This window comes from Aquila chrysaetos, chromosome 24 (genome assembly GCF_900496995.4).
Source record: "Aquila chrysaetos chrysaetos chromosome 24, bAquChr1.4, whole genome shotgun sequence".
NCBI classification, from domain to species: domain Eukaryota; kingdom Metazoa; phylum Chordata; class Aves; order Accipitriformes; family Accipitridae; genus Aquila; species Aquila chrysaetos.
In genome coordinates, this window is record NC_044027.1 from 8,717,868 (window position 1) to 8,741,439 (window position 23,572).

Consider the following 23,572-nt stretch of genomic DNA (forward strand, 5'->3'; position numbering starts at 1 on the left):
CAGAGGAGTCCAGCACCCATGCCATGCACAGCACCCCACCCTGGGCACAGCACCCCACCCTGGGCACAGCACCCATGCTCTACAGAGCACCCACGCTCTACACAGCACACACACTGTGCATGGCACCCACACCACGCACAGCGCCCATGCACAATTCTGCCACTTGGTGTCACCTGCTATAAAAAAGTCAGAGCTCTGAGATGTGCCCAGCACAGCCCAACCAGGGGAACTCCAGCCATGGGAGCAAGGCCACCAGGCATGCCCCAGGGCAGAGGTGCCCAGGGGGGTCAGCAGAAGCGTGGTGTGGTTTAGGGACTCCATGGGGTGGGCATCTGCCTGCCTCCGATCTTTAATTACATGGAAACCTGCAGTAAATTAAAGCCTACAAGGGTGGGATAAAAGCTGACACAGAGTCTTAAAGCACCTTCCCCTCCATCTTCCTGTGCACCCCTATGGCTGCCTAGGGGCTCACTCGCCCCAGATCCTTCACAGGTGGTGGTGGAAAGAGTCTGTGATGGGCCCATCCTGGCTCCGGGCACAGCTCCGTACAAAGGTGCCAGCAGGACTCTGTGCTCAGCCTGGCACCTTGGGTGCCAGCTTTTCAATGGTGGAAGGTGACAAAGACCTGTGGTTCCCTGTCCCTCTGCCCAGGGCTTTGCCTCCATGCTCCCACTCCTGCTCCACTGCAATCCCCCAGCACCAGAACCAAGCTGTGAAGCTTGGCCCTTGCCGTGTGCCTCTGTGCATGTCCCTGCTGCTCCCAGCCAGTGGCTGGGCTCTGAAGGAGTTTATCTGTCCCTCCATCACTTTATTGTGGGAACGGTCTTGGCACGCTGGCTGGGCATCCTGATTTATACCTCTTGGCCAGAGCAGGGCTGGTGTTGAGCCCTGTGCCTTGGAGGACTCCTCCATCAGAGAACAGAGAACACGCGAGTTGTCCTTGCAGAGTATGTGCTCGGAGCAGCCTCTCCTGGTGCTGGCCCCGGGGCCAGGCTGTGCTGTTCTACGTGGAGTCCACAACCGCAGAAGGAGGCATCACAGTGGGGGAGTGGGACACTGGTGGGTGCAGCCCTGGCTGAGGACAGGGACCTGGGCTCTTCCTGCAGGGTGCTGGGTCCCCCCATTCCAGAGAAGGGGGCAGTGACAGGGACCTATGCTCTGCTAAGCACTGGCAGCGTGTGTGAAGGAACAGTGGTGGCACTGCTTGGGTACAGGACCCCAAAGGGTCACCAGCCTGCAATTGCAGTGGGTTGCAGTCAATGTATGCAAAACAGGAGTGGGGCCAGGCACAACCAGCACCAGCCTTGTGCTTCCCTGGTGTCCCTAGCAGGCAGGACACTGGGGACATCTCTCCTGCCGCATGCCATGGGGGTATGCAGCAGGGTGACAGCAAAGGGCTGGCAGAGGAGCTGAGATGAGGGTTTGCAGCCTCCTGGGCTCTCTGAGCACAAAAGCTGGAAATGGCCTTGCTTTTAGTATTTTTTTTTTTTTTCCAATGAATTTTGCACTTCTCACCTGATCCCAGGTGCCCGCAGGCAGTGGGCAATGCAAGCCCTGGGGAGGAAGAGCATTTTGGGCAGGGCTCCCTAAAAATTCAGGTCCTCATATACCCTGCGGCTGCTTGTGGGATGAGCTGATGCTGCAGCTCCATGTGGCTGTGGGTTTGTGCCCTGCTTCAGGGCTGGGCTGGGCTGGAGGATTCCTCTGAATTATTTCCAGATGGGGATTAATGCAGCAAACTGAGTTTGCTGCAGGATAGATAAACAAACCAAAGCTCCTCTGGATGCTATTAATAAACCGCCTGCCTGCTGCTTCTGCCCCAGATTTGGGAACATCCTGGTCCTGGCCTGGGGTGCAGCCATGTGCTGCCTTGCTCCTCTTCTAGCCTTTTGGCTGTGGGGCAGAGGTGCCAGGGATTCCTTCAGGGTCCTAAATGGGACAGGAGTTGTGAGGGTGTGAGTGGAGGATGGTGTCTCTGCTCTGGGTCCCTGCTCTGGGCTGTGAGTGGGATGAGGTGCTGCCGGCTGTGTCCCCTGCTCCCCCAGTGTCCGCTGAGCTCCACCAGGGACGGTGGATGCCGGGAGGTGACACCTCTCCTCTCCAGCCTTCTGCTGTGGGCCTTCAGGCAGCTTTGAGAATGGAGCAGGTGTAAACAGGGTGGAGGCAGACTTTGAGCCCTCTCGAACTGCTGCTCTTGTGCTGGGGCGTGGGTAAACAAGTTTTGGGTGGCTGCAGCCCAGCAAGCTCACCTTTCCCATGCGGGGGCTCCTGGGCGTCCCCCAGCATGCCTGTAGATGTGTGATCCTGCTGGGGAGGAGGAAGGTGGCCCATGGGACTCACATCCCAACCTTCCTCATTTTGGCATAGCTTACAGTCTCCTGCCAGGGGCAAACAGAGCCTGGCCAAGGGTTGGGCTCAGCAGGGTGGCCCATGGCTCCCAGCAGAGCTCCCCATTGAGGACCTCTGGGCTTGGTGGGCCAGCACAGAAGATGGGGTTAGACCTGCTGATTATATGATTTAAGCTTTGTCCCACCCCAGCCAGCTGCGGGGGTCATGGGTCCATACACCCCTCTGTACACGGCTGGTGAGGCAGCGCACCCATGGGGATGCCCTGTGGGGAGGCTGGAAGCCAAGAGATGCACCTGGGTTTGCTTTTTTCCAGCTCTGCAGCCTGCAGCACGCACAAGCAGTTAATCCCAGGCCGTGCAGAGCTGGCTGCTTACCTGGCTGGAGCAGTGCCTGGCAGAGGGAGGGACAAGGGCACGGCTCTGCACCTTGCCAGGGCAGGCATCACTGCAAAAATATTTGCTGAAAAAAGTGCAGCTCCACCCCAAGGAAAACTGGGGCCAGGAGCGCAGCCTGCTCTGGGTTTGCAGACGGAGGGTGGTGGCGAACAGGGGAATGCATGCGGCTGCAGGGACTCCAGCACATCCACTTGCTCCGCTTGCAGCCAGGCACTGCCCAGCACCTCCACTTGGCACCGCCGGGCTCAGCCGAGGGTGCCGGGCAGGGACGGGTGGCTGGGCAAGGTGACAGGCACTAGGGATCCTGTCCGTGGGGGAATCCCAGCACCGGAGGTCAGGGAGCCCTCGCCACCTCAGTGGGCAGCCATGGGCTGCTGGAGGGGCCCCAGCACCATGCTGGCCTGCCTGCTTCTCCTGCGTCCGCTGCCCTCGCCAGCCTGCCCTGCCGCCTGCCGCTGCTCCTCGGGGGAGGTGGACTGCAGCGAGCATGCCCTCCGCAAGGTGCCACAGAGCCTGCCGACCAACACCAGCACCCTGTGGCTTGGCTACAACTTCATCTCCGTGCTGGGGCCGCGCTCCTTCCCTCCGCTGCCGGGGTTGCTGCTGCTCAGCCTGCCCCACAACCGCCTGAAGCTGATCCACAGCCAGGCGCTGGTGGGGCTCGGGGCGCTGCAGGAGTTGGACCTCAGCAACAACTACTTAACTGTGCTGAACCCTGAAACCTTCCTGCCCCTCACCAGCCTGGCCATGCTCAACCTGGGCAGGAACAGGCTGGGGGAGCTGGATCCTGGGGTGCTGCACGCTCTGCCCCAGCTCCAAGCCCTCCTCCTGCAGGACAACCCCTGGGTGTGCAGCTGCGGCATCCTGCCCCTCTGGCGCTGGCTCAGCCACAACAGGGAAAAAGTGCAAGGTGAGTGCCCAGAGGACTGTGTCCCCAAGCCCCCCACCCGCTCCACACTGCCTGGTTACCTCGTTGAGGCTGAGGAAGGACCCAGCACCCTGGTTGCCAGCCGGCCGTGGGCTTGCATGGTCGGTGCCCGTGGGGGTACAGCGAGGTTCCTCAGGACCCATCCTCAGGCCGTGGCAGCTCCTGTGTCTGCCTGAGTGGATGCATCCCTGGGTCTGGTACTTGGGGCCCACCCTTGGTCACCAGCAGGGATTGCCTGGAGAGGAGGGCTGTGCAATGTCCCAGTGATGGGCACCCAGCGCTGTCCCCAGCAGTGGCACCAGTCCTGCCACACTGAGGACAAGGCATGCTAGACAATGGGCACCTGAGGGGGCAAGAAGAGCCTGGGTATCAGGGTGAGCATCACCGCTGACCAGCCGGGATTCAGTGCCTTCAGCCCCTTCCCCAATGCTTTCATGAATGTGGGTCTGATCCTGCATTTCTTCCCTCGTGAACCTCAATGAGAGACAGGTCTGCGAGCAAGGTCTCTCCCTCCGCTGCCACCCACTCCTGCTTGCTTCCAGCTTGGGTGCGCACCTGTCACTTGTGCTGGTTGGGACCTTCTGTGGCATCTCCAGGTTGGCTCTGCTCACTGCTCCCCACATCTGTCCCCTGGGAACCAGGCCCACCACCTTGCCTGCCCCATCTACCACCCCACCCCAAACCTATTTTCCAGTGCCCCCTCCAGCACTGTGCCCACCTCCCCATCCCATCCCACTCCCCAGGGCGTAGGATGTAGATGAGTCCTGAATCCTCACCGCTCCCCTTCTTTGTACCCTGCCCTGGGTGATCTTGGTCAACCCTGTCCTCCTGCCCTGGTTCTGTCTGTCCCATACAGCCCTGCCATCCCCTCTGTCCTTGACACCTGCCTTGTCCCAGCTGCCCAGTGTGCCCATCAGTGCTGCTTTTCTTTTCCAGAGAAGAGTTTGCTCCTCTGCAGAGTCCCAGAGCAGCTGAACAAGTATCCAGTCATGGCCTTCAGGAATGAGTCCTTCAGGCAATGTCAGGAGACCTCACTGTCCACCAAGCACTACATCGCCTTCTTGATAATTGGACCATTCTCCTTCATGGCCAGCATCTTCTTCTGCACCTTCATGGGCTCCATCATAGTGGTTTACCACAACCTGTGCAGGGAACCCCACTTCTGGAGGAGACCCAGCATCCGCAGGCGCCGCTGTGGCAGGGTGACCAGGCTTTAGCCCTGGGCACGCTGTGGTCCATGCTCTTGTCCAGCTGACTGCACCCCCCTGTTGCCAACATTTCCCTGTTGACCAGTGAGAGGATGCTCTGTTCCTGGAAATCGCTTTTCTTCCTCCTCCCAGAGTCCCTCGAGATGATGCCAAACTCCCTCTGCCCCGCAGCCTGGGGGGAGCAGCCCCCAGCTCAGCCCCCCTGCAGGGCACAGTCTGACCACAGCTGCTCTCAGTGTTTTGGGAGGCTGCCCCAGGCCACCCTCAGACCTGCACATCCCCTTCCTGGGGGTGGGGGGCAGATGATCCTTCTCCTGCAGCTCACCCTGACCCTGCTGCCCAGAAGCCTCAGTGTGCATTTCAGGATGCACTGTATGCCTCTGTGTGCCTTTTGGTGCATCCTGGGAGCCCCTGTGTGCATCTCAGGACACACCATATTCCTCTGGGTGCCTTTCAGTGCACCCCAGGAGTCTTCATTTGCCTTTTGGTGCAGCCCAGGAGCCTCTGTGTGCCTTTCAGTTTGCCCCAAAGCCCTCCTTAGGCCTTTGGGTGCCACCCAGCACTCCCCATCTGCCATTCAGTGGCCCCAGCAGCCTCAGCATGCCATTCTGTGCCCTCAAGACCCCTTGACTTGGCTTTTTCTGCATCCAAATGCCATCCATTTGGCTTTCTGTGTCCTGACAGGCATTGGTTGGACTTTTGGTGTGCCCCAGAGCTCTCCGTGTGCCTTTTGGTGCACCTGAAGATCTCTGGGTGCTTTTGGGGAACTCCAGAGCCTCCATGGGACTTTCAGAAAGCCCCAGACCCCTCCGTGTGCTGCCAGGACAGGGCAGGTTGCACAATGTTTCTTCTGATGTTTTTTTTTTCCTTGAGACAGGGCTGCTGGTGCTGAGAAGGCTCAGCCAACGACCAAGATCTAGGGTGAGGCTGAGGTTTAGGGTGACGGTTGGAAAGAGACAAAGCCTCGAGCTCCCACTGATGTGGTTTGGCAAAGGGGCTGCCAAAGGATGTGTGAGGCTGCATGGTTGTTCCTCCCCTAATAGCTTTTCCCCTAGGCTAAAGCTCATCCAAGGCCAAGGTCTAGGGTTAGCTCAGTGATGGGAGTGGAGACAAAAAAAGCCCATGTGGGTTTACAGCACAGAACCTGCAGCCCTTGCTGCCGCCTCACTTCCCATTGCTCACAAAAAGGGGCTGGGGCTGCCCCTGCATCTCCTGCCGCCTCCTGCCCTTCCCTGCGGAAATGCTTCTCCACTGCATTCATGGAAATGCTTAGTGAGTGTAGTGGGTGATGGCCTGGAAGGAGCTGGAGCTGTGCTCCAGAGGAAAGCACAAGCTGTGGTGACAAAAGCATCTCTCAAGGAGGAGCAACAGCCCCTTCTGGCATGAGTTCTTACCCATTGCAAGGCAGTAAGAGCCACAGTGAGATGACTGTGGCCACCAGCCTCCCCCTGTTCACTCAATCTCTTGCCCATGCAAGAACTGCAGGACAAGGCAGCTATGTGGCGGGGGACAAGGCATCCTTTGGCAAGCTCTTGGCAAGGATTAAATACATCATGCAGAGAATAAACCAATGTCACCTCAGTTGTGGCTTGCTCCCATTTTTATTTTCAAGAGAGAAACCAACCCAATGCGCTGCCACACTGCTCGATTCCTGCTCGGCTCTTCCTGCAGTGCCTCTTCCCAGGGAGGGGTGCAAGGGCTGCAGGGTGCTGGTGAAAGCAGCAGCTCCTCCAGTGCTACCAGCCTTGCACCCGGGATGGCTGCAGGACCTCTGCCAGGATCAGCCCCTTGCACGGCGCCTTTCCCAGGAGCAATCCCAGCTTTTCCAGACCCTCTCTAGTGACAGCACTCTGTCCTTCCCGAGAAGGCCTGGGCTTCCAATTTGGAGCTAGAACCTTGCTTGTCATCCTGCATGGCCACCTGAGCCTCACTCCTCCTCCCAGATCATCCTGAGGCTGAGACCCGCATGGAGGTTGGGCTAGTGGTCTCAGCACATGGGGAGCATGCTGTGAATGAGTGATGTTGCTTCATTTCAGCCCAGGTGAGCTGCCTCTCTGTTTTACCTTGGGGCACCTCCCTACAGATAGGCTGATGTGTGGGGACTTCCCCAGATGCCTTCATCCCTGCAGTCAGTTCTCTGTTCCCAAAGGCCAGCCCCACTGGCAGTGCCCCACGCTGGCTCCCAGGAGCTGGGAAGCACAGCAGTGGCAGGGGACTGTTTTGCCCCGGATGGAGGTGGGTGAGAGCCAGCTGGCATGGTGCTGGCATTTGGACAGTTTCAGGCTGTCCCCGGCCCCCTGCTGCCAGGCCTGTCCCCCTACACTGGCTGTTCAGGCTGTCCATCAGCTTGGCATCCCAGAACGGTGATGCCCCTTCCCTCCTGGTCTTCCCTGCAGCTCCTGGCCTTTCTTCCTGCTGACTTCTCCGTCCCTTTCCATCCCTCCACCTTTTACTGTTTGCAAACCCTGCAGCAGTGCTGGGTGAGGCTCTGATTCAGCACGGGGCTCCCTGCCAGCTTTGCCGGAAGGCAGAGATGGAAAGAGGCGCATGGCACTGAAATAAACCACTTCATGATCCAGTCTAGACTTTACTTAGCTTTTGCAAAAACTTGGTATTAATGTTACATTGACATATAAAGTAGAATGGGTCCAATTTCTCAGCTGGAGTGAGATGAACTTGATGGAGCCACTGCAGTCAGTGGGACGATGCTCACAAACCTCAGCTGCCGTCTGAAAATCCTGCCTGCAAAGGCTGCCGACCCTCAGGGGGAAGCCCCGTCTGCTTGGCTGGGGCAGGGCGAGGGCAGTTCATGTTGCTGGGGCTTGGTACCACATTGCAGGTGGGTTTTTCGCCTTCGCAGGAGGCGGGATGCGATGTTGCCCGTGTGTGTGCTGTAGCAGCTCATCACCAGCCTGGCTGGTGCTAGATGCTTCCCCGGGGCTGGTGTCTCTGCACCCACGGGGAGGGTGCTCAGGGATGTTGGCACATGGGCACATATGCTTGAGGGGAGGAAGCTGTGGGGAGGAATGGCATCGGCCTGTCTCATTTGGTTCCCTTCTCCTGAACGGGGATCCAGTTTCCAGTTTCAGGCAGATGCAGCCATGTGAGCTGGGGCTTCAGGGCTGCCATAGGAGCTGCTGGCAAGCTTGAACTTGGAGGTGAGTGTGGCAGGGAAGCTGCCAGTGCCCGCTGCAGTGTGCTGACACTGCAGGCAGGCTGGGTGGCTGCTGCAGACACCGCAGCACACAGCAAGCCACAGCTGGCCAGCAGCATCTCTCCTCGCATTGCTGGTGCTGAGGCAGTGTGGAGCTTGGCTAAAGGTCAATGGAACAATCCAGATCCATTTACTGTGGAGATGTTCCTGGCCAGGAGAGCCACGGTGTGAGAGCTACATGCTGGCCATGGCCAGGTCCTGGGGATGCCTTCTGTGCAGGAGAGGTGGGGAGCCAGGATCTTGGCTGACAGCATGTTAGGAGCTCCAGAGTACCGCGTTTAGCACAGGAGCGTGGGTTGCAGGGCTTGGAGCACTCCTGCTGCAAACAGACCATGTACAGGAGCCAGGTCACAGCCATGGGCTGATGGGAGGGAGGAACAGGGGGTTCATCCCCTGTGAGGAGCAGAGCACACATCTTCCAGCCCCTGCTGCAGAGGTGGGGGTCACTCGGCACAGCAGGAACACGTGCCCAACCTGCCGAACTGCCTCGGCTGCTCCAGTTGCTCGGGACCATGAGCACGTTGCACTGGAGCCCTCCAGGGTGGTGGGAAACGTGGAGCACATTGCTGACGGGCCGTGCATGTGCTGAGAAGCCTGAAGCCTGCAAAGTGAAGCACGTTTGTAGTCTGGCACCAGCTCTTCCCTGCTACCGTGGGAGAGCAGGCACCATGTGCCTTTCAAAGTCATTTCCCCTTGCACGTAGCCAGTCAGTGGCAATACTGATTATCAACAGCATTGGTTGGAAGCAATTATCTCTGTACAGTGAAGTCCAAACCATGTCCTGGTTCTGCCGTGCATTCTGGGGCATGAGCATGGCAGCAGGCCTAGGAAGGGAGGGAGATATACAATGAAGTCACTGTGTATGGATGAAGGATGCTTTCCTCCCATCTCACCCAGAAGAACCCATCAGTGTCCCTTGAAAGGCAGTCCTGGCTGTGCCTTCCTACTGTGTTGGGCAAGGACTGATGGCCCCCGGGGAGAAGGTCACACCACAGTGCTGACTGAGGGGTCGGAGAGGTTGAGCTGGCCAGTGATGTCGGTGGGATGATATTGCTGCAACACACAAATACACAGACAAGGAGAAAGAAGTGTTAGGCAGTTCTGGCACTTGCCCCCACCTCTACTTACATCACATGTGTCCCTACAGGATATCTCTTGGGGGTGATGCAACGGCCCGAAACCTGCAGCTGGCTGAGGTCCCCTTCCCAATGCAATCCAAGCTTGTGCAGAGGTCGTTGCAGACACTCTCCAAGCACCCTACAGCTAGGCAGGGAGGACGCCCAGCAGCACGGTGCAGCTTCTGCAGAGCGTGGCAGCCGGGTCGCCTGCTGAGCGAGCCCCTCTCTGCTCTGGGAGAGCTACAAGACAAAGGCTGTGACTCATCAGCCCAGCCCACAGCTGAACCTGTGTTTGGAGGGTCTGGCTGGGTTTCGGCATCTCTCTGGTGCCAGATCAAGCTGTGCTTTGAGGCCAGGGCGTTTCACCTCCTTGCTTGAATGACTCTGCTTTGGCTATCCTTTCATGCAGGTGAGGAGATGTGTGGTGTGGTTGACTTGCAATAAACTGTAGTGTCAATTGCTAATGTGAAAGTACAGCCTGTGTTGGGGATGTGGCCTGGATTCAGGGTTCTGCACTCCTTGTGGATGGGGGGGCTTGGCAAACTCTCCCTGGGAGAGACCTCCCCAGCCACAGTCCCACCAGCAAACAAATGGGGAGAGCAGAAATACCCTTCAACAGGCAAGAAAAAAAAAAGTCCTTCCTCCCCAGGCAGGGATTTACAACTGGGCAGTTATTTTCCCCCTTCCTCCTTCCATACTCCCTTCCTCTCCCCGTTCCCCTCTCTTAACTCCAGACCCTGAACTGGAAGCCCTGCTGCGAGACCGGGTGGCACGGAGCATCTTGCGCTGCTGTTTGGGGACCTAAATTGGTGCCGGGGCAGGAAAGGGTCTCGGTGGGTCTTGTGTGCTGCAACGTGGACCCTCTCCAGTGACATTTGCCTGGCCCTTGCACCATGCTACCCAGGAGGGCTGCCATTTTGCTGGGCTCTCGGGGGGGGCTCCTCGGTGACGGAATTTTACCTGTCTTGCGTTGGTCAGTGGTGACTGTGGCCCCCGCGGTGCTGCTGGCGGCTCTGGCACTGTGGCTACCCTGCGTGGCTCTACACCGTGCCTCCCACCACGGGGAGGTCTGGGGTTCCCCCGAGCATTGCATGGGGTCCTCGGGGCTGCCCTGCTCTGCCCAGTTTTGTGCTTCACCGGGACCCCTCGGTGGGGAGCTGCTCGGGCAAGGGCGAGAGCCAACATGCTCCCATCTCTCCGGTACATGTGCTTGGGACATGCTAACACCCAGGGAGCATCTCATGGGATCATTCTTTCATTTAGGGGACTAGCTCATATTAAAATGGAGCCTCTGAGAAATTCCTTGCTATGGCCTTGCTTTGCTAAGTGGCAACACCTTGGCCGTCGCCTGTTTGCACAGGGAACGACTGAGGTGATCCTGAAGTCGCTCTGCTGCCCTGGGGGGAGCTTTTTGTGGCTATTCATCGGTCCACCAAAAAATGCCCCTCTCTCCCCAAAACGGGTGCAGCTGCCCCCTCCTTGCGAAAAACTAGGATTCCAGCTAAATGCAATCTTTCCTTTCTGTAGCAAAATGGCTGGGAGGCGTGTGCTTGTGGGTTGGGGCTTGATCCCCATAAGGAGGAGAGGCGACTGGGAAAGGGAGAGGCTGGGTGACTCACTGGCGGAGAAGAAGGAGGAACTTGAGATATGAAAAGGAACGGGCAGAAGAAAAGTCCTTTGTTAAATATCCTGCCTGATGCAAGCGGGGGGGTGGAAAAAGCGATGTGTGTGCATGTATGTGCATGTGCCTCGGTGCACGTGTACGTGTGGCTGCTGTGGTGGAAAGCTGGAGGTCTAGCAGGGCAGGCTGGGGTGTTCTGGCCTCTCTGCACAGCTCTGGGGGTGGGAAACGGTAAAATAACCAAGCGAAATGGGGAATCTGGCCAGAAAAATTAAAATACAAGAGCATGGCTTTTGATTTGAAAGCATATCTCCTCCAATCACAGAGTTATCACAGGGTAACATTCTCATTTACTTTTTTTTGTGTAGAGTTCATGCATGCAATTTTTAATAATAAAAATTAAAAAAAAAGGAAAAGAAAAAAAGCAAGAAAACTGTCATATCAAAACTATGTTAAAGTAGAACTAATGCTAGAAGCACATATCAGTAATTTAGGGTAAATTATGTTACAGGGATGGTGCAATTATCCCCAAACCAAACATTATAAAGCCAAGAAATTAATCAATATTAACTGTAGAAGAGACTCAAACATGTTAAGGTATGGAAGTGAAGTGAAGGCACCAAAAACTTTAAATGACAACCAGGAAGAAAATATAGACAAGAACTTAATATGTCTTTAAAAATGACTTCAACCTAATCTGGGCTCATATGGTAGTCCCTGGCTGGTGGAAGATTTTCTGGAAGAATTTTGGGGTTTGGGGTTTTTTTTTGTAATTAAAAATTAGGATTCCAGCTAAATGCAATCTTGCTGTAGAAAACGTCAACTTTCCTTTAAAAAAAAAATAATTAGTTGTCTTTGACCTACATTTGGTTCTTTTGGGCCAAAAACTACGTTCTTTTTCAGCCAAGAAGCGTTTGGCTTTGGGACGGCTGATCCTTCACTGAAAAGGTGACCTTTTCCAAGAATCCCCTCAGTTCTCGACCAGCTCTGGCACCATCCCCACGGCTGCAGGGCGAGCATCGCCTCAGAGAGCCGGGCCCTTGCTTGGCGGTGACATGGGACGTGTGTCATGCTGTGTATGGGGGGGACGCCCGCGGGCTGGCAGTGTGACTCTGCGGGGGCTGATGACGGCTGCAGTGGGGGGGCTAAGGGACCTGTGCACCTCATTACGTGTCTGTACGAAATGTGCCGGCTCGGAAGGTGTCTGTGTGGTTTATGCGTCTCACATGGCTTCTGTGGGGTTGCAGTATCGTGGGTGGCTGCGATGGATGGCAGTACGTCAGCTCTGCGAGTGCTATTCGAGTTGCAGGAGCTGCCTATGGGGAACACATGCATCTCCTCCTGGGGCGGTGGGGATGATGTGCCGCGGAGAGGCTGTGCAGCTCGGGTGATGGTGGGCGCTAGGACGTTCAGAGTGGGGTGGTAGCTTCCCAGGGCTGTCTTGGCTCCATGGTGCCAGCCTGTCTCTCTGGCACTCCTGAGGGACCATTCTGCAGGGCTGCAGAGCAGAATCCATTTTTAAAACTCCCGACAACGAAAAGGAAAGAAGCAAGGCCACCAGGTTTGCGTCTTTCGCTCACTAGCCAGGAGAGCCCATGGGGCTGGGGTCAGTCTGGCCTTCCAGCCCCATGGGCTCTCAAGCCTTGCCCATCTGACACCTGGTGTCGGCCCGTGGCTCTGCCGAGCGTCATGAAACAGAGCGCCTCACTGCTTTCTTGTCTTTACAAGGACCCCAGGCAACGTGTCCCAGCATGCTACATACTCATGGGGCCTTCCACAGCAGGAGGGCATTGGGGTCTCTGAGCCAGGGCTGCTGCACGGGAGCGGAGGGCACCAAATGGCAGGCTGTGACATGAGCTGCTGGCAGCACCCTCCCGCTGGCTGCTCAACCTGCAGAGCAAACAGCAGGTCTGCCCAACATCACGACAAAGCTCGCTCCACCACAAACCTCTGCAATAGCTGGACCTTGGACCTGCTAGCCTCCATCTTGGCCGCGCTGGCTTGGATGTTGACCCCGCTAGCCTGTTCTTGACCCAACTAGCCTGGTTCCCTGGGGAACGTGTCCTGGGACCCCGGCCACATCACTCCATGGCAGGCAGAAGACTGTGAGAGGCTTTCTGGGCAGCAGGGCATCATTGCTTATAGCTGCCTCACAGATGCAGCTGCCCCCAAAGCGGAGGCCATCTTCTGGGATGAGTGGGGCCATCTCCCTCCACAACTCGCCTGTGAGCAATGTGCCAAGAAGAGCATGGCAGGGACCCAAAACACAGGGAGCCCCATGCTGCGCTGGTCCCCACCAGGCAAGGGAAGGGGAGAGCACGGCTCCACTGCTTGCCCGTGGGACCTCTGGTGCAGGTAGCCCCTGGACCTGGTCAGCTCAGGGCACTGGGGTGCTCCTACCCTTGGACAGAGAGCGCTGTGGAGTGGCGTGGCGTAGGCTGGATGCCACACCATGGAGCAGGATCAGGCCCAGGATGCTTCCCTGAAGAGGGAGCGATGTGGGAGGTACCAGAAGTGCCACACACCAGTTGCCCCGTTGTTCCTGGGTTCTCCCCCTCTCCTGTGCCCACCGGTCCTCCCAGGTGCCCACTGCACCGTGATACTCCTGTTCTCCAAGGACAGGACCCCTTGGTTTCCTAACCGTGGAGTGGTTCAAACACAACAAAACATGGGGGTCTGCTCAGGACATGCTGAGGGTCCCCCCAGCAGATCTTTCTGCAATATTTTCTCCCCCTTTTTCTGTGCATCCCACCTGTCCCTCCTCCTCCTCCTCACTCTTCCCACCTTCTCCCCCTTGCACCATCCACCCCATGACTGTCTCCTCTCCCCCCGTCAGGGCTCAGGCCACCAAGACACAAACTGCAACCTTCCTGCAGAGCTGCTTGGGGGGTGTACAGTGGGGAGGGGGGACCCCAGACATGGGGGTACCACTGGGACAAGGTGCTACCCAGGGAGCATGGAAGCAGCGCAGGAGGTGACAGGGATGCCCGTCTTCCCTGTGGGGTATGGGGGATGAGCGGGGACAGTGTGGGTACCCCCCCATGCCTGCCCAACTCCGAGATGACAGTGAGAGGAGCACTTTGTGTGAGACGGTGGCAGTCGAGCCCAGCCGAGGGCTCATCTGTGCCCGGGCCTGTGTCCCAGGGGTGCTCCAGGAGCTTCTCAGGATGAAGCCTGCATTGGTGTCAAAGGCAGCTGCCTCCATTTCGCGTACAGAGCTGTGGCCCTGAGACCCCCTGCGATATCGCATGCTGCTCCCCGAGGCACCCCGAGCCTGCAGCCGGGGACAGGCCACCCCGCCATGGGGGGCCGCATCTCCCCACGCTGCCGCCGTCCCCCCGTCCCCGCCATGCCTCGCCTCGGGCAGCCTGGCGGGGAGCCTGCTCTGAGCAACCCTGGGCAGAAACCCGCCGGTCGCCCCGGGCAGGCGGTTTCGGCAAGCCCGTCGCGCCGGGAGGTCGGGCGGCAAAACGCAGTGGCCGCCGCCACACGAGACAACAGAGTAGCCACAGTGCAGAGTGTCATACAACAGACGGCAACATGCAGAGGGACACCGGCTCAGTCCGACAGACCAACAGCCCAACCTGACGCTGAAGAGTGTCTGAAGCTCCAGCATGAGCAGACACGTTTGCACATTTGGAAACAGCTGGCTTTAGAGGCAGCAATTTGGAAATTTTCTCTGGTTACGTGAGAGCAGTTTTACTCTGAGGCAGAAAGCACAAGTTTGAACCAAGGTTGGGTCTTTAACAACCTCCTCTTTCAAGCCTTTGCGTCTCTTTTCTGGAGCTGCGTTACTGCTGACGATAACCAGAGACAGCTGTCACTCCTGTGCCGAGGACTACGTCCCGAATGCTAATCGTCACAAACAAAAATCACATGTAGAGAATGTGACACGCATGGCTCTCAGTGAGGTGACACGGTGCCCAAATTAAATCGGGGTGATCATTTTTAGGCATACAATGACAAACAGGAACAGGAACACTCAGGAACAGAAAAAAAAAAAAAAAATGTCATCGGTTTCAAGAGGTCAGCACCGGTAAGGTGAGCGAAGCACAGAGAGGAACATCAGAAATCATCCAGGCAAAAAGAAAACAAAAAACAAAACAAAAACTCGGTTGCATCTCCCAACTCATCACAGGACTCCAAGCCACCTCCTGCCTGCCCTCCAGGATCCCAGCATCCTTTCAGGTACACGGGATGACTGACTCACTGACTCACTGACTGACTGGTGACGAACATGAGCTATGCATGTACACTGGCAGCTTCGGGATGGGTGTGTGGCAGTCGATGGGATGGCAGAAGAGAGAAAGAGAGAGAAAGAGAGAGGGCAGAATTGTTCTTCTTCCTCTTACCGTATCCTTGGAGGACCTACGTCTCTTGAAGCTGGAGGCCAGGGTGGAGGTGATGGACCTAAAAGTGGCTTTCTTTTTAGGGTCAGGTTCTGCTCTACCACTTTTTCTATCCTAAAATGAATATGTATAAGTGATTAGATCTCTAGTGTGTTGTTGGAAACACTAAATCTATTTGAATACTGCCCCGTGTCATGTCCTTCATTTAGGTGAGAAAGCTACTGGAGGTGTCCTGTCACTCCCAGTCCTCCAAGGGCCTCCGTGACCCACAGCTACAGCACGGCCGCCACACTGCTACAGCTATGGGGCCGGCCTCGCATCTGGAGCGCTGGAAACCCCTCTGGGGAGTAGCCCTGCTCTCCTGGGTGTCTGCGTCCAGGCCGGCACAGCTGACCTCGCTTCCTGGGGATGCTCTTCCTGGCGCCCTGCCCCTCGCTTCCACTGCTAGCCTGGCTAGACCGAGAGGTGAGATGCTGCACCTACCACTAAAAAAAAATTGCTCAGGGCCTTTTCTGAGGCTGAATCCTAGTGCCACAAGAGAGAGAGAGGACTGCATTGAAAGAGAAGTCATTGTATGAATATTCTGTAAAAAAATGTATTCAAAAATTTAAATGATGCAGTTGTGCAAAGCCGAACGTGGTTGTTGTTGGTGGTTTTTTTTTTTTCCAAAGTAAAACAGGTTAAAAAAAAGGAAACTGGAAGAAAAAGAAAAGGAAAAAAAATAAAAGGAAAAGAAAGGGAGGAGGCAAAGCGTTAGCGCTATGATGTCATCGGGGTCGGGATGAACTCAAAGAGAAACAGAACTGAAAAATGTAGCCATTGGTGTTAGCGAGTCGGACCTGGTTAGCGCAGGCTGGGAGCACCAGCCGCCATGGTGCGGGGGCAGCGAGCCGTGGGGACCGGCCGCGCTCTGCGGCGGGCGCTGAGAACGATTCCTCCCCAATTGCTTTCGTGCCAATGAGTGTGACCTTTCCGACGGGGGACGGAGTGACCAGGTCTGGCTCTGCTACCGCACGGGGGTAACCAAAATGTATCCCGCTGGTGCGTAGAGCATGCTCGGGGATACATTTGCTCCTCCTTCTCAGTTCTCTCTTTTGCGGACATGCACAAACGGAAAGGAAAGCAAGATGAATGGAATGAAATGTCTTTTTCTTCCATGGCATCTCAGGAAATAGCCATGGCAAAACTGTGATCCCAAAAACCATTATTTTTGTTTGTTTGTTTTAACAAATAAATCTTTCCACTTGCCTACCTTCTAGCAATGTACCAGATACTAGTGCTCTGACGTTTCCTCCTGTGGAAAAGTCTTACAATGTCAAACGGCTCTTTACCATGAGGCTGTTCACCCCCACAGGGCAGCATGCTTTGCTCACAGTCCCACAGACTCTGCCCAAGGACCCAGTGCAGTATTTTCTAGAAGGTTGGCAAGTGAAAAATGGCAGTGCGACTAGTGTGCTCTGTCCCAGCAGCCTTAACCCCCTTGGTGCTGCTGCTTTTTGGAAGCAAAGAAAAAAAAAAGAAAAAAAGAAAAAAAAATAGAGAAATGGCTTTTCCGAGACTCTTATCAGTGAACTGAACCCAGCGATCTCTCAGGATACAGCAGCCCGGCCTCGTGCTTCCCCTTGCTGCTCTCGGGCAGGTCGCTTCCACCCGGGCAGCCCACCCGCATGCCCCAGCCAGCGCTGCTCCCGCAGGGCCACCGCTCCGGGCTCATTTTGGGGTCCCCAAGCCTTGTTCTCTCTCTGTCATTCACTGGCTCTGCTGCGAACGGCAGTCTCCTTTAGTCGCCTAAAGGATCTCCCGCACTTTGAATGCCGGTGTTCTTCCGCAAGGAAGAAAAGCAGCCCAGGCAATTCAGAGAGAGCCTCCAGCTGCCCTAAACTGGGGTTCGGGGACACCGTGGGGCTCAGCCCCAAAAGCAATGGGCTAAGGGAAGTGTGAGGCTGGTGGCCCACGTGGGCCTACGGCTCAGTGTCACTGCCAGGCACCACTGACCCTCCCGGGCTCCCCTGCCTGAGCGGCACGGAGGTGTTTCAGGGATGGGAGAAGCCAGGGAGAGCAATGGCCCCACAGAAGGAGCCCAGGGGAGCCTTGGTGCTGACAGGCACTGGCATTGCTGGCTCCCATGTGGGGAGATGTCCTTGTCTCCAAATGACAAGAGCACGCACCACCTCTTTTTGGAGTCGGTCCTGGGTATGACAAGGGCTACCACACCCCCGGGGAGTGGGCAGGGAGGGGGAGGTGATGGAAACCATCCCCGGAGCATTTCTCCACCTGAGCACTGGGCAGGGATGCTCAGCGGCAGTGGATTAACCCTCCCGTCTGCTGGTGAGCGTGGCCGGAGCTGGGCAGCAGGGCAAAGCACCTGCAAAGGGACTTGCACTGGCACCGCTTGCCTAGCCAGGGCAAGACGTGGCTCTGGCACATGGTCCCCAGCAGAGCAAAGTCCCCGTCCCAAGCACCTCTGGGGGCATATGGGCCAGGTCTCTGCCCCGGTTGGAGCTGTGCACAACACCCCCCGAGAGAGATGGCATTGTCCAAGGGCAGCTCCCAGGGACAAGGCAGGGACCCTACACTACAGCTGGCTAGGTGCCCAGTAACCCCAGCTGGAGTTACTGGGGTGCAGGGTGGGGGACAGAGGGCCCCATACTAATCCACAGCTCTGCATTCACTGATTTGGTGAAGGAATGGAAAACGCACCTGTTGGAGATTTGCTCTAAAAACGGTTTGTCCTACCTGCAGGTTTTTCCTCCACACATTAACGGCTGCAAACGCCAGCTGCATCTGCTTCCTCCGCGCGTCCTTATGCCTTTTGTAAGCTATTTCTATGAATATTAAAAATATCCCGGCAACAATACCTCCAGCCACCAGCATAAACACACCTGAAATAAGCAGGAAAGTTACAGGGGGCAATGGAAATTGCACCATGACACTTCATTTCTTCTGTATCACACTCAGCAACAGGAGCACCTGCCAACCCAGGGTCCCCTTGGCCCCCCGCCATCCCCCCACAGTCCTGGAGGGGCCGGGGAGGGGAACCCAGCAGAGCAGGGCAGGCACTGCGGGTTGGGTACCCACGGTGATGGGCAGAAAGGTGATGGGGTGCTGGATGTCCATGCAAGGTCCTGTTGGTCAGGCACAGGGCACCGGCTGTGCTGCAGCGGTGCTGGGGGCAGGCACGGCGCGCTGGGTGTTGCACCAAGCACCAGGGCAGACCCCGTCCCCTGGGGCTGTAGGGTCATTTGCACCAGAAACCCAGCTCTGGTGCTCCTGTTTGGCTCATCGGGAAGGACAGCCGTGCACAGAGATCTCTGTGCTGTCCTCGGCCAGCTGCAACCCTCGGGGCTTAAGTTTTGGGAGTGGTGTCTTGTGGAGCAAAGTGTCCCCTCTCTTGGTGCTTCTGCCCTGGCCCGTGGTGCTGGTGAGGATGGGGTCCCATCAGACACCCCTCATCCCATGTCACCATGTTGGCTGGATGAAGGGCCGGCAGCACTGCATCACTGCAAAGGGAGAGCAAGTCTGGGGAACTCGCACTCTTTGCAAAGGGGGACCAAGAAAAAAACCCCTCTGTATTGATTATCCTCCTCCTGCCCCCTGCCCACTGCCCAGGGCTAGCTGGGACACACTCAACAGGGCTGGGGGGCTGCCCCTCGCCGCCAGCTCCCTCCTGCAGCAGCATCCTCGCTCGCCTCCGCGGCCACTCTCGCCTCTCCCGAGGTGCTGCTCCCCTCTCTCTGCCTTGGCGACAGCTCTGATTTCACTGTGACAGCCGCAGTTTGGCCAGAGCAGAGGGAGGGGAGCAATGTTCAAAGCAGGACAGCCCCACGGATGAGAAAGCCACCCCAGGGAAGGTGGGGGAAACTTCGCGGAGCTGTTTCAGACAAGGTGGGATTGGAGCCCAACACAGCAGCCTCCCAGCGCTAGGAAAGCACAAACCCAGAAGAAGCAGAGCTTTGGCCCGAGAGGAGAGCCCCGGAGAGGAGAATGTCTTGAGCGAAAGCAGGCTACCCAGCGAAGAGGAAGAAAGAGGTTTGCAGAACAAACCTGCCATATTTTCAAAGGTGAGTGTTGCTGGGGCATTGCTACGGGAATCACACTCCTGATACCTCACCCAAGTCTTGTCCAAATCCTCCATGAAGCCGTTCTCGTGGGACCTGAAAACACAAGGAGACAGGACAGAGTAGTCACTGGGGACCAGCCGCAGACAGCTGGGGCACATGCTCTTTGTGCCTTCATGCCCTTTGTCCTAGGACTCCGCAATTGCCTGCAGCCTACAAACACACAAACTGATGATGTGTGCGTGTGCACGCTAGTGTGTGCATGCCTGGCTGATTGTGTGTGTGTGTGTGCACACGCATGTGCACGTATGGCGTTTTGCATAGAGAGAGTGCGTGTGGCCTGTCTGCAGTGGCTGTCTGTAGTGCATGTGTTCGCACGCTGCCCTGCACACAGCCAGTGCTGCCACAAGCCACATGCACAGTGCAGCAGGTGCGAGGAGGGATCCACAGCTGCCCCGGGTCTGACAGCCAGAGAGCTGGCCAGCTGCTGCCAAAAAGCCATGTGTAAGCTCAGTTCCCAAGGGGAGGGATGGAGCTGATGGGTGCAGGCAGGGCTCGGAGAGAGTGCTCGGAGGGACGCTGCAAGTAGCTGACATGAACCACATCCCCGGCGCCCTCCTGTGCAATCCCCCCACCTGTCAGGGCCACTTGGGAGCTCAGGCAATGCTGGAGCCCAATCCTGTCTGGTGATCACCGGCACCCTCTAGATCAGGGCAAGGGCAAAACTGCTGCCTGGTAGTTCCCTGCTGTGCACGGCAAGGCTGGGACTCTCCAGCAACCTGGTGTCACTGCTTGGGAGGAAACAAACCATGTCCCCGCAGTGCCTGTCTCTGCCTGAACAGCTAGTGGGGCTGGTGGTGGGCACAGAGCACACGTCCTACCAGGGGTTCCCCTGCGCTTTCCTCCCTCTTGTTCCTGGCACATCCCCACCGCCTTCCTGGGCCACCTGTAGCCCTGGGCCTCCCCATCATCTCCCAGGAGGACACCAAGGGCTCCTGCTGCCTCTCCAGGCTTCTCACATTTTTGTCCCAAATCCCATCTGTCCTGCTGCCACCCATCCCCATGGTAAGACCACCCCACAGATGGGGTCCCATGGCTCCCCATGTTACCCTGGGTACTGCCTGTGTCTTCCACATCTGGCCCATCCTCTCTCTCAGGCCTTTCATCTCTGCATCTTGGGCAGGACCCTGGTGGCTCCTGACCCTGTGTCTCTGCAAAATGAATCTCGCATGTCCCCTTCCCTCTACTTGCTGCTTCCCGGCTACCTGTTACTCCATCACCACATTCCTTTGTCGGCAATGATTGTGGCATTTCTGAACTAATACAAGGAAATCCCTTTTTACCCATAGTATCAGATTGACTTGTGGCACCCCACGCTGCAGGCTAATGCTGGTATAGAAGCCTTAGTTGGACTCAGCAGGAGTCCTGACATATCTCTGCCTAACAGGAATAGCCAGAGTTGAAGGAAAAACCTGTGGAAGATCAAGCCAGGGCACTGCAATGCTGTCAGCCAAGCTGAGCTCACAGGGTGAAGTGGGGAAATGGCAGCACCCCTGCTTGCTGCTGCAGCCCGTGCCCTGCTCACAAGGACCTGGTCCTGGATAGGCCCAGGGCTGCTCTCTGCCAGCTTTGCCTACACTCCTGCGGCTGAGCACAGCTCTTGCTCCCTGCCCTGCTCTGCTCTGCCCTCCCACCAACTCAGTGCTGCTTCCCCAACCCTGCGAGCCAGAGCTGGGGCCGTGGATGCCCACCCTGGTCATTCAGGCACATCCCCTTCATCAGGAGTGACATGGCACCCCCACAGCCCATGTCCCTGCAGGGGGTTTGGAGGGTAGGGTGGCAGTGCCTGGCACGAGGCTACTTGCATGCTAACACATGCAGCATTTGGGGCGAGCCCCATGCCAAGAGCTGTGTACGGACTTGAGGATGGCCAGGGAGACATTCTGCTTCCATGGGCTGTCCTTGCGCATCCCGATCCCGAAGCCGGAGCGGAAGAAAAGCTCCCCCGTCGTCACCAGGTCACACTTCTGGGAGGCTTCAAACTCCAGCACCGCTGAGTCCCAGATGAAGGCATGGAGCTTGCTGGACACCAAGAGAGGACAGGCAGGTAAGGTTGGGCAGCCCAGCTTGTCTGCAGCCACCATGGGAGCAGCGAGGGTGCTCCCAGCCCTAACTTAAGCACTGATTAGCACCACCCTCCTCCCAGCAGGGTCTGTCCTGCTGGGAGCCAGAAGGCTTGGCAAAATTTTGGAAGAGTGTGAGTGGTTTACATGGGATTTGAATCCACCCAGCCCTGCACGGAAGAAAGCGCAGAGGCCAGAAAGGGAGGCCATGGCCAGGGCTCTGACTATGCCCTTCCCCACACAGACCTTGTGCTCTCCATCCAGAGACCTGGTATGCACTAGGACTAGGAAGATCCCACCCAGCACCAACTGGGCAGGTCCCATCAAGCTGTGCTTTGACTGCAGGTCCCGCCAGGTTTGTATCAGCCCTGCTTGCTCTGCCAAACTGCAGATCCCTGAAACTCTTCCCAGCATGGCCAGGCAAGGTGCTGGCCCCACTCACTTGTCCCTCACTGCCTGGATGGCTTCGGCAGCGCTCTCGTAGTTGTGCTTCTCCATATGCCGGTACATCGTGCTCAGCTCCACCTGCCGTCGGAAGTAGATATCCACCGAGCTCTGCTTCACCGTGGCGTAGATGAACTTATCAGAGGGGTTGCGCAGCTGAAAGGCAAGGGCAGGGCTCCTATTTCTTTTGTTCTTCATCAACCAAACTGGCTCACCCCAAAGCTGTGTTTCCTAATTTCCCATCTCCTTCAGGGACCTGTTTCCCAGAGAAGACCTTGATCTCCTCAGCAGAGCTGAAGATACCATGGGACAGTGGATGCTCTGGGACCATGGTGATGGGGCAGGGGATGCTATGTGACAGGGACGCTGTGGCATTGAGGATGCAGGAGGCCTGTGGATGTCATGGGGCTGGCAGTGCCGTGGACAGAAGATGCAGTAGGGTGTGGGATGCTGTGGGTCAGCACTGCTGTGGGGTATATTCCTGCGTGCCTGGACTGATAATCTGTGGCTGTGTCCTTGCCAGAGCAGGAAATGGGTTTGAGGCGTGCTGGTATCTGCTGAGTATTGACTGCACCGCAGGGACAATTTCATTAGTTATAACTCATCCATAATGAATAGTTTCCTCGTTGGTTAGTGCAGGCTCTCCAGGAACTGGCAGGCAGTTTGGCTGGGTACGTGCTATTTCTGGACAAGCCTTTTTCCTGCTAATCCCTCCCCATGTCTGTCCATTCCCACCCAGCGCAGGGGCTCAGACCCACCAGGCAGAGCTATGTGAGGCTCAACCCCCTGGCACAGACCCACAACCATGTTAAAGCAGGGCTCTGGGTACTACAAGCCACATTATATGAGCCAGGAGATACCCACTGGAGGCATCTCCTGCATCTCTGCCCAGAGGTGGACAGGGAAGGGGAAAGCAAGCGAGAGGCCATTACCCGGGGGTCATTAATGCCTGTAATTCTCTCCTCAGGCCGGTCTAACACCAGGAAGGCTGCCAGGTTGGCAGTGTATGAAGCCACAATGATCATAGCAAAGCCAGCCCACACCATGCCAAGAATACGGGCAGAGAAACTCCGGGGAGCACCTGAGAGGAGAGAGGCGAGATCAGACTGGCACAACAAGGGCTTGACTTGGTCGCCAAAGCCACATCCATCCCACATGAGACCAATGGCAGCTGCAGATGTGCACCATCTATATGCTCTGCCAACAGACGTGCAAGGAGCTTCTGCATTGCCCAAACCAAGAAAACCCCAGCTCCTTCCAGGGCATGATGTGTCTCACCCTGAATGGACGGGTAACCCTGGGCAGGAGAAGCAGCCCAAGAAAGACCTATTTTCCACCACTGATGGTGAGGGGTGGCAGGATGGTCTGCACAAGTGCCACAAGTGTGCCACCCCCAGCATCACGGAATCTCCTACCAGCCTGCTCCAGGGAAGGCTCGGGGGATGAGGTCCCCCCAGGGCATCAGCCCTGCCACAGAGGGAGGCAGTGGAAGAGGGCATGGGCTTCTCCCCCAGCCTGGTATCCCCGCCAGCTCAGGGCCAGGGTTGCGGGGCAGAGCATTCCCACTGTGTGCTGTGACGCACCTTCTCCGATGCCAGAGTTCAACAGGACTCCCCAGGAGAACCACATGGCTGAGGAAAGGGTCAGGGCATCTTCCTCCTCCTCCTCGCTGTTCACTTTGAACCGGCCAAATGGGCTGTTAAACAAGACAGAGAGCTCTTCTCATATCCCTTATCCTGGTTCCCAGGGCTCTCCACTGTGCCCT

The 23,572-nt window shown here is 57.0% G+C and overlaps 2 protein-coding genes across 19 annotated transcripts in view; one reads left to right on the top strand and one right to left on the bottom strand.

Moving 5' to 3' along the window:
- Positions 1-1,382: 1,382 nt before the first annotated feature.
- Positions 1,383-6,583, top strand: LRRC26 (leucine rich repeat containing 26). Its single transcript, XM_029999934.2, has 2 exons — positions 1,383-3,654; positions 4,609-6,583. The coding sequence occupies exons 1-2, from the start codon at positions 2,601-2,603 to the stop codon at positions 4,887-4,889; spliced, it is 1,335 nt and encodes a 444-aa protein (XP_029855794.1). The 5' UTR covers positions 1,383-2,600; the 3' UTR covers positions 4,890-6,583.
- Positions 6,584-7,454: 871 nt separating this feature from the next.
- GRIN1 (glutamate ionotropic receptor NMDA type subunit 1) overlaps positions 7,455-23,572 on the bottom strand; it is a 40,200-nt gene continuing 24,082 nt past the window's right edge. For 3 of the 18 annotated variants that reach the window (XM_029999921.2, XM_029999918.2, XM_029999917.2), the window contains 9 exons: positions 23,391-23,503; positions 22,740-22,888; positions 21,806-21,963; positions 21,161-21,322; positions 19,227-19,336; positions 17,919-18,064; positions 16,022-16,273; positions 15,186-15,296; positions 11,125-12,331 (listed from right to left, as the gene is read on the bottom strand). In XM_029999921.2, the coding sequence (XP_029855781.1) occupies positions 12,128-12,331; positions 15,186-15,296; positions 16,022-16,273; positions 17,919-18,064; positions 19,227-19,336; positions 21,161-21,322; positions 21,806-21,963; positions 22,740-22,888; positions 23,391-23,503 (1,405 nt within the window). In that variant the 3' untranslated portion in view covers positions 11,125-12,127. Of the gene's footprint in view, positions 9,148-11,124; positions 12,332-15,185; positions 15,297-15,600; positions 15,733-16,021; positions 16,274-16,434; positions 16,477-17,918; positions 18,065-19,226; positions 19,337-21,160; positions 21,323-21,805; positions 21,964-22,739; positions 22,889-23,390; positions 23,504-23,572 lie in introns of those variants that run through there. The other 15 variants (XM_029999926.2, XM_029999927.2, XM_029999923.2 and 12 more) reach the window with 12 other exon arrangements.